This window comes from Siphateles boraxobius, unplaced genomic scaffold (genome assembly GCF_051911475.1).
Source record: "Siphateles boraxobius isolate OS27281-9 unplaced genomic scaffold, OSU_SipBor_1 3, whole genome shotgun sequence".
In the NCBI taxonomy this organism is placed as follows: domain Eukaryota; kingdom Metazoa; phylum Chordata; class Actinopteri; order Cypriniformes; family Leuciscidae; genus Siphateles; species Siphateles boraxobius.
In genome coordinates this window covers 6,955,096-6,969,486 of record NW_027508919.1, presented here as the reverse complement: position 1 = coordinate 6,969,486, position 14,391 = coordinate 6,955,096, and the positions used below count along the sequence as shown (strand labels likewise).

General features: G+C 36.3%; 1 protein-coding gene across 2 annotated transcripts; it reads left to right on the top strand.

Moving 5' to 3' along the window:
* The first annotated feature begins 2,960 nt into the window (after positions 1-2,960).
* rmnd5b (required for meiotic nuclear division 5 homolog B) lies at positions 2,961-13,970 on the top strand. 2 transcript variants are annotated; one of them, XM_077247631.1, is made up of 10 exons: positions 2,961-3,021; positions 3,878-4,058; positions 5,988-6,130; positions 6,620-6,757; positions 6,916-7,016; positions 7,658-7,824; positions 9,614-9,779; positions 10,557-10,659; positions 11,245-11,399; positions 12,102-13,970. In XM_077247631.1, exons 2-10 carry the CDS (start codon positions 3,920-3,922, stop codon positions 12,163-12,165), a joined length of 1,176 nt encoding a protein of 391 aa, XP_077103746.1. In that variant the 5' UTR covers positions 2,961-3,021; positions 3,878-3,919; the 3' UTR covers positions 12,166-13,970. The 2 variants fall into 2 exon arrangements, with proteins under 2 accessions (XP_077103746.1, XP_077103747.1); XM_077247632.1 differs by having other exon boundaries at positions 2,961-3,083.
* Positions 13,971-14,391: the final 421 nt, after the last annotated feature.

Below are 14,391 nucleotides of genomic sequence, written 5' to 3'. Positions count from 1 at the left end.
TCACTCGCACAGATACTTTGAGTGGAGGAAGCGCTGTCCTCTCTCCAGTCCCAGTACAGCGGGAGGAAGCGTTTCTCCGAGCAGAACCTCCTCATCAAAGTATTATTCCACTCGGAAGGAACTGAAGCGAGTAAGCCGGCGAAAACTCGTTTTGAAACAGCTTTCAAAAATGCGCGGTAACTGTTGAGCGGCTTAGTTGTATGTCACGTACGTAGCCTAACGTTCTTTTTTAAGGCCGTGATAGGCTGTTGCAGTGTAGATTCCCAAAAATCAAACTAAATCACACCATTGTTTATTTATATTTTTAATATTTTAATGATAAAGAATGCAAAATTAATGCAACACAAAATGAGCAACTATGATAATATTAAAATGAAATTAAAATGAAATTATCTGTCCACAAGCATTTTTTGGGGCGGGCCCGGCTCCCTATGGCCCGCCCATAGCGACGGGTCTGCAGGTCGGCAGTCTTACCCATGATTGCGGTTTTGAGTAATGAAACAGGCTGGGAGTTTTTAAAAGCCTCAGGAATCTTTTGCAGGTGTTTAGAGTTAATTAGTTGATTCAGATGATTAGGTTAATAGCTCTTTAAGAGACCCTTTTCATGATATGCTAATTGTTTGAGATAGGAATTTTGGGTTTTCATGAGCTGTATGCCAAAATCATCAGTAGGCCTATTAAAACAACAAAAGACCTGAAATATTTCAGTTGGTGTGCAATGAATCTAAAATATCTGAAAGTTTAATTTTTATCATTACATTATCGTCCTGAGACCCGAGAGTTTGCCTGGTGTGCATTTTATAATTTTTCTTGCTATTTGGTATAAGTAGGACCTAATAAGTATAATAACTAAAATTTGTTTTTGTACAGGAAGTAGTTTTTGCATAAAATGATGTCCTCATGCAAGGACAGTGGGTCTATCTTAACTTTATCCTCCTGAGACCTGAGTTTTGGTTTGTCGTACATTTTAGATTTATTCTAGCTTTTTGGGGTTTATGGCAAGCCGTTTTAACTTTTATTCATTTTCAGGATATGAATTCTTGATATCAACAATTAAATTTTCACTAGTTAAAATAATAGTTATTGATATCAGGAATTAGATTTCTACTAGTAACAATGGCAATTTTTGATATCAGAAATTACATTTCCACTAGTAACAATGCTAATTCTTGATATCCACAATTAAATTTTCACTAGTTAAAATTATAATTCTTGATATCAGCAACTGAATTTCAACTAGTAAAAACTATAATTCTTGATATCTGTAATTGTATTTTCACTTGTGAAAAGTCTCCATAGGCTGCCATTTAAAATCAATTGTTGATATCAATAATTGATTTTTTACTAGTTGAAATTCCAATTTCACATATCAGAAATACAATTCTTATAGTAAAAACCTTTATTTTTGATATCAAGAATTCAATTGTCACTATAGTTGAAATGTCTATTCTTGATATCAACAATTGAATTGCTACTAGTAACAATGTTCATTTATGATATCAATAATTCCATTTTCACTAGTGACAATGTTAATTTCTCATATCATGAATGTAATTGTTACTAGTAAGAAAGCCATTTTAGATATCTGAAATTATATTGATATCAGAAATACATTTTCAGATATCAAAAATTAACATTTTTACTAGTAGCATTTAATTGTTGATATCAAGAATAGACATTTCAACTAGTGACAACTGAATTATTGAAATCAGGAATTTGCATTTTTACTAGTAGCCTAACAATGTAATTATTGATATCAAAAATTATATTTTCCACTAGTAAGAAATCAATTCTTGATATCAACAATTCAATTGTTGATATCAAGAATTCTATTGTTGATTTCAATAATTAAATTGCTGATATCAAAATGTAATTGTTGATATCAACAATTGAATTGTTGATATCAACAATTCATGGCCTTGTGTTCATCCACTAACTGGGCTCACAGTAAACACTGTTCCTCTGTCCAGTTGAGCTTTCTTGTCCTTCTTGTTTTTTATTCCATGTTTGTTACATTAAAACCAGCATTCAAACCACAACTTAAATTTTTTACACAATTTTTATCATTCTAATCAAATCAAATACCTTATAGGTAATTAACAGTATGGTAAATAAAAAAAAGGATTTATATACACAAATATAATGTGTGTGTGTGTGTGTGTGTGTGTGTGTGTGTGTGTGTGTGTGTGTGTGTGTGTGTGTGTGTGTGTGTGTGTGTGTGTGTGTGTGTGTGTGTGTGTGTGTGTGTGTGTGTGTGTGTGTGTGTGTGTGAGAGAGAATGGTCAAATAGGAAAATTTACGCATGTAATTTCAAAGTGAAGGCTTAGAATAGACTCTAATCACTCTTTTTTTCCTTCTTGGACAACCAACCAATCACAGTCTTCAAAAGATTGTGTCATACATAGCAACCGGGTCAGCCCCGCCTCCTCACTAAGATAACGTTTTTGTCTTTTCCTTACTCAGAGTTGCTGTCAGATCGGTCCCGAATCGCTCTAGCTAAGACTCCTACGTAAAAGATTTTAAGCTAAATTAAGAGTTTTCTGAGAGGATTCTTATATTATTCTTATTAGAATCTTTATGAATACGGGCCCTGTTATACAATATTTTGCAATAGGTCCAGTGAAAATCCTCTATACTGGTCCCCCCAAAAGTTTATATAATTGAAGTCCCTGAGTACTGGCATATTTTCTCAGATATTTGTTTACTGCAGCTTCATATATGTTTTTTTTACACTAAACCCGTCTAGTTTGCTGCTTTTAGATGGTCTCCAGTCCGGTACCTGGTTTAAAAGACAACTTTTAAACTAGTAAGGCTGGGAAACCACCTTAAACCATTCAAGACCATCAAACTGGCCAAAGTTGTGATATGTGTTTGCCTTTGTTGGTCTTACTTTTGAGGTAAATTCATTTTCACCTCCAGGCCGCGGGTGGCAGAAGAGCGTCAAACACGCACGTCACTCCAGAAGAACAGACCCACTGCTTCGCTTCAGGGACGTCTGCTGGTGAAGTGGTGTCAAAACAGGCAAGCACATCATGTATTATTTAATTTACACGTTTGATACAACCTTCTAAAATTCGTTCGAGGTCAGTACTAGGATGATATGATTTAAATACCATCGTTAACGTCAAAAAACATGTTGAATTTGCGAGTTTTAGACTCGTTCCAATGGTTTGATGTTGTCCCGGTTATGCTAACAAGCTAACTGATTGTTTTGATTCTGAGGTATCTAATGTCAACGCACAATTTCAAAGATTTTAACAGTTTTCTTCAAGTTGGTACAAATGTCATTGCAGTGGCTTACTCAAACAGTTGAAATAAACGGAGAATGATAGATGTTGGCTATTTTAGCTCATCATTATGCAGTGTTTGGGCTGCTTAACCCTGACCCCGGCAGTGGCTTTTTATACATTTGTTTTGAACCGAGAAATTCACTGTTGTTTATGATTGCTTGATTATGCATTGATACAGTACTGCTTTTATACTAGATTGTCAAGGTGTCAGTTTGATTTTTTGGCAATCTTGCCTTCATTGGAATCCATTTACTGACCCATTGGCTTGATTTAATCAGCACTCAGACATGCTATATATATATATATATATATATATATATATATATATATATATATATATATAAAATTATGTATGTATATATTATGTATGTATATATATATGTGTGTGTGTGTGTGTGTGTGTGTGTAGTCCTCCTAAGTTCATACCAACCTGAACCAGATGATTAACAAATTTATGTTATTGCATTTTGTGTTTTATTCAACTAATTCCTGGAACGAGCAACCTAAATATGTGTTAGTAGACACCTAATATAGTAGGTGTTTAATCTGTATATTGAGCTTGACTTTTATTTTATGTTGTTTTGCAGGACGTTGTGTGTGTGTGTGTGTAAGCTGTAACGGCTGTGCTGATGGAGCAGTGTGCGTGTGTGGAACGGGAGCTCGAGAAGGTGCTACACAGGTTTGTCACGTATGGGCATCAGTCAGAAGAACGGCTGGATGAACTCCTGAGGAACGTCTGTGAGCTGAGGAGTCGATTGGTTGCCTACGGTGAGCTTGGAGACTGTTTGGACACCATAATTTGTGCTTTGGTACAATATGAGCCTCTGGTAGTTTGATATCTATACCTTAGGCAACAAAACAGCTATTGGTGACTGATGAAATCAAGGCTTGGAGATTAATTTGAATGACGCACATGTGACATCAGTTAGAATATGTGTAGTTACACTTTATTGTAAGTTGTCCTTATTAGAGTGTAATTATACATTTAAATAGTGAGTAATTTTAATAAACTACATGTACATGCTATAGGGTTAGGGTTTGGTTTAGGGTTGGTTGCATGTAATGTTAACACTTTACAATAAGGTTTCATTAGTTAACATTACTAAACCACATTAGTTAACATGAACTAATAATGAATTGCACTTCTACATAATTTCTTAATTTTTCTATTGTTAAATAATAGTAAAATTAATTTACTAATACATTTATTAAAATCAAAAGTTGTGTTTGTTAAAGTCCCCCTGTGGTGAAAATCAAGTTTTTAATGTTTTTATGTCTATGTGGTGTTTTTAATGTGCTGAGCCATTGCTGATTTTTCTCCTTAAACTGCAGTGAAAAAAAGACACTCACAAAAAAGAGGTTTGAAATCGCTGGTGTTTCTGACGTCTCAAACTACCTTGAAACCAATCAGGTCAACGTGCCGGAAATTCGGGTAGATTTAGTAATATAGCGTGTGTATGATGTATATTATGATGTTATTATGAACTAAATGCCTTTCTCCACTGACATTCTGAGTTGTTCAAATGATTGTTAGAAGGCAGACTGAGATGGCGAATGGGAACATAGTTTGTGTGACATTAGCAACACATTATTAGCTGTTAACATAGTCAAGCAGAAGGGTAATCATATTAATTACCGTTATGTGTCCAACGTTGTAAAGAGCGATATCATTGTGCAGCATTTACCTCAGTAAGTTGGCCGAGTGAATCTGTGAGCTGGTGTGAGTGGGATATTCATGATTCCCCATATACTACATGAAGCAAGGGTGTAGAGTTGGATTCAAGCTATTTTAAGGCATGAAGAATTTTTTTTCACAGGAAAAAACATTTAAATATGTCATTTTGGTGATCAAAGATGAGTTTTAAGGGATAAAATTATTGACTACAGGGGGACTTTAACATTAGTTAATGCACTGTGAAGTAACATAAACAAATAATGAACATCTGTATTTTATTAACTAACGTTGACAAATATTAACAAATACAGTAACAAATGTATTGCTCATGGTTAGTTTAATACATAAACTAATGTTAACAAATGAACTCTTATTGTAAAGTGTTACCCATGTAATTATGCATAATTAATAGTTATTACTGTGTTAACTACATGTAACGTGGACACAAAGTGTAACCTATATGTGCAGATGTATAAAGGCAAGGTACAACAGTTCATTCGTAGAAGAATATGTTATTTCATTAATTTCCTTCCTCCTTTCATTCCTCTAATTACAATGCCTCATCCGCTGAATAGCACCACATTGGTACTGAAATTTGCTAAATGATGGTGCCATACTGTGGTGAATTTGTGGTACAGTGGTCCTTTTTTCTTTCTTTTTTTTAGCTCTGAATGCCTGTTATCAACTTGTCAGAGACTGATTCATATGTCAATGCTTATATATGAAAACAAGTCTAAAGAGGAGGAGGAGGAAGTCAACCAAGTGCCTTTTCAGCTTTGAAAAAGTATATTCAGTGACATTAAGTCAGGAACAATAGGTGTACTTTAGATGCCTGCATAAATAATAGCCTGCAGTGCAAACAAACATGCAATGTTAGCTGAATAACCTCTAGCCCACACGTTAGGTTTGTAGATGGTTACATAAGCATAACTCTGTTACATAGATGAGTCACAGTAGATATGTCGTTTTAGATCAAAGTTTGTTTAGTTGTTATATTTCATTGTACTTCATTTCTACTCTAGGTGTACAAGATGCGGATTTGTCAGTGCTCCATCAAACAATGGCCCAGTGCTGCAAGGAAATCAAAGAAACTGTGCAGATGCTCGCCTCAAGGCATAAGGACATCCATGGCAGTGTGTCGAAAGTGGGAAAAGCGATTGACAGAGTAAGAGTTTGATATCTGAATTGTTTATGTTGTTTATTGAATTATATCAATATTAACAGCACATTAAACAGTTTATCTTAGTCAAGGTTTCCAAAACTGGGGTTTGCGAACCCCTAAGAGTTCCGTTAGGGAACTGCAGCTCGTTCTTGATTGATGAAAGCTAATTAATAATTAAACCATAAAAATGCTAAATGTTAAATATTTTATTTGTTTACCTGCAGCCATGTGACCATTATCTGGCATGAGAGAACTGTAAACATGAAAATATGTTGTTAAATTATTGAAATATAACTGCCTTGGACATTCCCAATCCCATTCCTCCTCTCTTTTTCCAGGAGTTTCTGATTGCTTTCTACTTTGATAAAAATGATAAAGAACTGCTCAAAATCTATACTTCATTGATAATGAAATTAGCCTTGTAGTATGATTTACCATAGTAAAAAATGTGTGATTAAAAATGTGCATTAAATGCTGTGTTCTCTTATTCAGAACTTTGATGCGGAGGTGAGTGCAGTTGTAGCTGAAAATGTCTGGGACTCTCCAGAGAGGCAGAAATACCTCAGTGAAACTATCGTAGAGCACCTGTATCGACAAGGCATGCTGAGTGTTGCAGAAGACCTCTGCCAGGTATGCTTCTCTTTTGTATTATTCTAAAAATGATTGTCCATTTCTGTAAACATTGCTGTACTTCATATTTATGGTAACCTCTGGATGTATAAGCGCTTGTATTTTGTTGACAATTTGATCCTGGCATTGACATTGAGTGTTTCAATCTGACTTCACAGGAGTCTGGTGTAGTAATCGACATGAGCATGAAACAGCCATTTCTGGAGCTCAACCGCATTTTAGAGGCTTTAAGAACACAAGATCTCAGACCAGCTTTAGAGTATGTGTCCTGTTTGTCTGCTTTCTGCTGCCCACTTTTATTTTTTATTTTATCCTCATGTACACTACATTTCAAAAGGTTTGGGACAGTAAAGAATTTTTTTTTCAAAACAAATTAATTGTTCAGCAAGGATGCTTTAAATTGGTCAAAAGTGACAGTAAAGACATTTGTTTTCAAAAAAAATGCTGTTCTTTTAAACTTTCTATTTTTTATATATTTCTAAGGCATCATGGTTTCCACAAAATAATAAGCAGCATAACTGCTTTCAACATTGATAATAATAAAACCAGCACCAACTGAGCAGATTATAATGATTTCTAATGGCTGCTTCAAATTCAGATTTACCATCACAGGAATAAATTATATTTTAAAAACCGTTCTTATAAATGGTAATATTATTTAACAATATTACTGTTTTACTCTATTATTTTTTTATCAGATAAATGCAGCCTTAAAGAGCATAAGATATGTTAATAATCTTACTGACCCCAAACTTTTGTATGGTAGTTTATCTATGCACATCATCTCAGTCTTTAGACAGAACATTGAATTGGATGGGGTGTGGCTTACTATATTGGTTTGTTGTATATTTCAGGTTAGTAGTTCTAATGGTTATTTTGGTTGTATGGTTGCTGTGGTAGGTGGGCGGTGACAAACCGTCAGAGGCTGCTGGATCTGAACAGCACCCTTGAGTTCAAGCTTCACAGACTCTATTTCATTAGCCTGCTCAACGGGGGAATCAGCAAACAGCAGGAAGCTTTACAGTATGCACGCCATTTCCAACCGTTTGCCTCACAGCATCAGAGAGGTGAGGAAAGGTTCAGCCCTGAATTGATGAAAAACTACCTCTTTAACGTCGACAAGGCTTTTATGTAAACATATGGGTGGAACCAAATCACAATTGAGGCTGTTTTACCAGTAATGTCATTACTCGAAGCTGTTATTTTATTAATTTTAAAGTTCTCAATGGACAAGTTCGGTATTTTACACTTAAAGCCCTGTTTTAAGATCGTTTCTGATGAAATAGAACGGTTAAGATTGAAATTTGGACAAATGCTGCTGTCCCGAGAATTTTCGGTTTCTATGCTAGCACCCCCCACCTCAACGATGGTTTCATAGGGGCACTGGAACAATCATTCATAAAACGCATTAAACTTTAGTTTACAAAGATGTGAAACTCACCGAGTGGTCTGGGGTGTTCACTGATATGCTCACGCAAAAATCGCTGCAAAAGACGCTTTCCAACAGGTGTTTTACCATTCGTTGTAAAACTGTGGACCTATTTTTCCAAACGCCTCACAACCGGACATTCTTCCGTTGAGAGCTTGAATAATAGACACTCCAGCCTACTTGGTGGCGATAATGCACCTTTGCCAATGTTTGGATAGTGAAGCCTACGATACCGTCCGCGACTGCATAAGACTACAAAAAGAATACAAACAACCCGAATTCCGTTTCCGGCAGCGGAGTAATACCGCACCTCACAGAACATCCAATACAAGTCAATGGAGTTGGACAAAAACTATGATAAAACCTGTTGGAAAAGTCTTTTGCAGCCATTTTTGTGTGAGCATATCAGTGAACACCCCAGACCGCTCGGTGAGTTTCACGCTTTGTAAACTTAAGTTTAATGTGTTGTATGAATGATTGTTCCAGTGCCCCTATGAAACCATTGTCGAGGTGGGGGGGTGCTACCACAGAAACCGAAAATTCTCGGGACAGCAGCAGTTGTCCAAATTTCAATCTTAACCGTTCTATTTCATCAGAAACGATCTTAAAAGTGTCACGATTCTCCAAATCCTCGATTCGATTCAATTTTCGATTCTAAGCTCACTTTTCGATTCGATTCTCGATTTTACATTTATTTTTTTTAAAGCCGAAACCGGCCAATCAGGATGCTATCTGTGCTTCATGAGGCACACACGCAAGGTCTCTTGCTCTCCCCCTCTCTGCCGTGCACGCGCTATACGGTTTAGAGCACAGTTTTTTCTGTCTCGCATCCGCGCTCTTGTTCGCTCACTCTAGATTCCGGGAGATTTTAACTAATTTGCGGGCATCAGGGAGCCGCTATCAATATGCGGGAGACTCCAGGAACTTCCGCGAGACTTGGGACGTCTGCAAACTGTGGCTTTTTTGAAGCGCGAACGTTGTCAACATAACTCACTGGAAATCCAAAAAACTTCCACACATGCGACTTCAATAAAAGAGGAGGGGGTTCAAGTTCTATCGATGGGTCTCCTGCATCTGCAGTTGGCATGCTATCTTTTGAATGGCTGTAGCTAAGTTAGAGGAGTTTGACCATAGACTCGCAGAACTTCAACACGCGTGTTTTTTTCCGCTTGGCACGCCGACCGGACGTAACATGGGGGCGTGGCAGCATCGACGATTCCATTTTTTAATTCAATGTTCGAGATTGTGAATTCATTTTGGTCGATTCCGATTTAAAATCGAAATTGTGACACCCTTATAAAACAGGGCTTTAAGTGTAAAATACTGAACTTGTCCTTTAATGAATTGACACTACCTACACTACCTCATTCATTGTTATGAACAAAGTCTGAGATGATATCTGAGCCTTGTTTGTGTGTGCTCTCTAGATATTCAGATATTAATGGGTAGTCTAGTGTACCTCCGCCATGGGATCGAGAACTCTCCGTACCGTAGTCTGCTGGAGACGGATCAGTGGGCAGAGATCTGTAACATCTTTACACGGGACGCCTGCGCCCTGCTTGGACTCTCTGTGGAGTCTCCACTCAGTGTCAGGTCAGAACAAAAGTCTTAAATCTCTCCTGATCGTACAGGATTTTAAACGTAGACCCTAACCATTACTTGGATGTCAGGCCTTCTGAAGAACGTCTTTATACAAGTTTTAGATGGAGATCAATAGAATGGAACAAAACGCAAGGGTCTTGAGGCAAGCTTTTAAAAGTTTAACATTAAAAAAGTTTTAACTTGAAATGCCACTTTTGTAGTGTTTATTCAGTGCTTTACTCATCTGCATAATGTACTGTTAAAAAGTTTGGGATTGGTAAGATTTTGGAAAGTCTCTTGTGTGAAATATTACTGCATTTAAAATTTTCTATTTAAAAATGTAATTTTCAGCAGTTATTACTCCAGTCTTTAGTGTCACATGATCCTTTAGAAATCATTCTAATATGCTGATTTGATGCTCAAGAAACCTTTCTAATTATCAATGTTGAAAACAGTTGAGCTCTTTAATATTTTTGTTTTCAGGATTGTTTGTTGAAATGAAAGTTAAAAAATACCGCATTTATTTGAAATAGAAATCTTTTGTAAAACTTTTAAACATTTGCAGTTTATCTATCTCCATGGGTGGCATTTCTCTGTAAATATTGGTGTATATGATCGATTGCAATTCGGCACGTCATGTAATTAACTAGATTAAAATGTATCGATTGACAGTTGTACTCTGTTTTAGGCATTTACTTGCTATTTGTATTGACAGTAAAAGCTTTTCTTTGCTTGAATTATATATGCTTTATTACTAAATCCTGTTTTGATTTTCTGACTCTCTATCAGTTTTGCTTCCGGCTGTATGGCTCTGCCTGTTCTCATGAACATCAAACAGGTTATTGAACAGAGACAGTGCAGCGGTGTTTGGACACACAAGGATGAGCTGCCAGTAAGTCTTTCTCTTTACCTTTAATGCTTGATCTGAAGGTTTTAAATCTCTAAATGTCTTTGTTTAAATATTTTACTTATATGAATTGTAAAGTGAAACGTTTACATTATAATTAGGGATGCACTAATGACTTGGAACAAGATTTACTGATACCAACAGTTTTTGTAAACCCCGATAATTAATTATACAACACACATAATTGATTAAAATAATGATTTACACAAAATCAAATAAACATATCTCTGAGACCTGCCTGGGTATGGAAAATAAAGTGACATTCATTTGTATATGGCAGGCAAATTTAAACCAATGGACTAGGGTACTAAAATTAAGATTGATAAATTACACATTCTATTCATCTCCTTATTCAGACTGTTCTAAGTTATTATAAACAGAAAACACTGAAACATAAAATAAACTGGATTTATTAATTATATCAATTTCAGATATGTGCTTCTTTTTTATTGGCCAATGATCGGTGAATACATCTGCTAATTTATAATTAATAATAATGGTAATTTCAAAGACATTAATGCTTTATCTATTCATCCCTGCTCTATGTGTATGTGTCTGCGTGTGTGTTAGATTGAAATAGACCTGGGGAAGAAGTGCTGGTATCACTCTGTGTTTGCCTGTCCTATCCTGAGGCAGCAGACATCAGAGAGCAATCCACCCATGAAGCTCATCTGTGGACATGTCATATCCAGAGACGCTCTTAACAAACTCACCAATGCTGGAAAGTAAGACTCTGACTTATGCATCACCTAGACACAAATGAAGTGTACTTATCTCTACATTTACTTTAAAGTTGAATCTGTGCTGGCAAACTGACCCGAGGCCTGATGATTTAAAAATTGCAATCTGCAGTTGTAGCTACCAGAAGTAGTGATAATTGGCAGATTAAGCTTTTCTGCACTTTTTAAAGATGAAGTTTGTCATTCTTTTAATGTTAATAAGGACCTTTTATGCTTTTTTACATTTTCAACTTTCTTTAGTATGTAATGTTGCTGTTTGAGCATGAAACAGGTTTGCAAAGTCACAAAACACAGTCACTCCAAAGCGAATTATTCTCTATATCAGTAAACACTGTTTCTGAACTCCGTGAAACGACTCCATTGTAGTCCTGAGTTTTCTTGCGGGATTGTACCCATCACAATATTCCTCATTCCAGTCATTCGTAGAGACAGGAACTAACCAGAGCGTTACTGACAGAATGGGAAGAGAGGTGCTGCAACAATGTAAAATATATGAAGAATAAAGTGTTTTTTAAACATTCAAGCAAGAGAACCCATTAGCAACCACATAGCAATGCCCTGGCAACCATTGTTTGGTGCTATTAATCACACTTCACCTTTTGAAATAATTTCATTGTTGTTCTTCAATGTTTTCAGTTATAAATGTATTATTTTCCTCACTGACGATGTCTTAAACTCTCTTACCAGGCTTAAATGTCCATATTGTCCAATGGAGCAGAATCCATCAGATGCCAAACAGATCTTCTTCTGATGTATTTTTTCGGAGCGTAGCCGAATGACGTGTTGAAGGCCTCTTGGAGCCGCAGTTAGAATGATCCTCATTCACTGGCATGACGAGCCTTCTGTGGCGGCTTCTCCCCCGTGACGTCACCTCCCTCTCCAAAGCTTTTAGTTTACAGAGGCCGGTGGCCATGGCAACATACCTGTAGAACCCGAGTCAGTAAGTGTACCTAACGAGGAAAAGATTGTGCGGATCATTCATTTGTTAACATGGCCTAGTATAAACAGGCTTTTATGAGTATGTGAGTATGTGTGTGCGCATTTCGCTTCCTCTTCATTTGTTTTAATTGCAGAGTATTTTTAAGTTTCCATGGTATAACACCTTTCTTTTTCTTTCTATGTGACTTTTATTAAGCGAATGGGCGTGATGCATCTGTGTGGGTGACTTCTTGCCAGAAAATATCCAGTTTCCTCTTTTGAGATCACATTTAAATACATGAACGGGGATTCTTTGCACGTGTACGTGATTGAAATGGGTTTTCAGTATGTATATAATGAATGACAGAATAAAAATAAGGATTGGTGAACGAGTGCCTGTTGATTCTAAACAAATTACGTCTCTCTTCCCAATGTAATAAAGGCTGTAATTGGAGTGAATGGCGTTTTGATTAGTGCATCAGTGTGAATATTCATCAGAGATCAGAGGATTTGTGCGTGCAGATAGTGATCTTGTTCCTTGCGCTGGTCGGATGTCAGAGAAAACCTCTTTGTCCAAGCTATGTGTCTTGCTCTGGGTTTTTTTTTTAAGTTTAATAAATATACAGCAGTGATTTGTGATGGTATAACTTTTCATTAGTATAATTGCATATGTAATGTATTTAAACACTTGCACACACAGATTGGACTGGGCTTACATTAGCTCTCACAGCTTCGGGCTCCTCTGTTTACATAATCAAAACACACACGCTGATTCGAGAAATGCATCCTCTGCAGACAGTTGCATTAGCGATTGAATCTTTGCCAGCATAACATAATGAAACTATATGCCCGTTAATGTACATTTGATGGTAGACTGACTGTGTTTTGAAGTTCCCCATAAAGATGAGACTTTCCAGATGTTTCGCATAATCCCTGAATGTAAAGTTCACTGTTTATATCCGTATAGGTGAAGGGAGACCGTTGAATAATAATGTATCCCTCAGGATATTTATCAAATGCTCACTGGCTTTAACACAATGTAACTGCTAATTGTTCCGTTCCACTTTGAGATCGATATCTGGAAATGTGCATGCCGAAGCGGAATGTTTGGTTTGTAAATTGCCCTTTAACAGTGATTGGATGAAAATGACATTACAAAACCCTGCCCATCTCAAGCTTTTATGACAGATGTGATCCAGACCTGAGACTCAGTCACCTATCAGAGAGAGAAAACCTTTCCCAGAGCTCTCTGACATTCCTGAAGGTCGGGCATGTACCAGCACACCTATGTTCTTCAGCAAACAATGTTTCATCCCCCCCCCCCTATATTGGGGTAAAGGCTGTCCTATTGTTTAAAGCCTTTAAGAGGTGTGTAAGTGCTGTGGTGGCCCCTGACGTGCTGATAATAAACGTTGTCTGTTATTTCTTTTAGTAGACAATCATTTATTACCTCCCTGAAATTTGTAAGATCAAAGCAGAGTATTGTGAGTTTAAGGAAGTGTTTTCATTCAGTGATTGAGAAATGAATCTGCTTTCTCTACTAACTACTACAAGGCAACTATTGTAAATATTTATCTTCTAACAGTACAGTATGTTTATTATACTTGCATCTAAATAATAAAAAAGATTTATACTCCATTTTTGAGTTTTCTGTCTGCCTCTACACACAAGTTTGATAAATTAATGCATTTTACAGTCTCATTTTAGCCAAGCATGATGCAGTTTTTAACCATTTAAAAGTACCAAGTAAAAGTATTTTACACCGTCTTTTATTATGCAATCATTCATATTTTTTACTATCTGTGCAATAATCCAAATGCAATGCTTACAGTATATAGGATCAAAAGTGAGAGTAAAGACTTTTACATTGTTTTAAAGATTTCTATTTCAAACAAATGCTGTTCTTTTTTACTATTTTTCAAAGAATATTTCAAAAATGCATCACGGTTTCCACTAAAATCATATGCAACTGAAAACGTGAGTAATGCAGTAATATTTCATAATATTACTGTTTACTGGATTGTTTTATTAAATACACAGCCTTGGTGAGCATAAAATA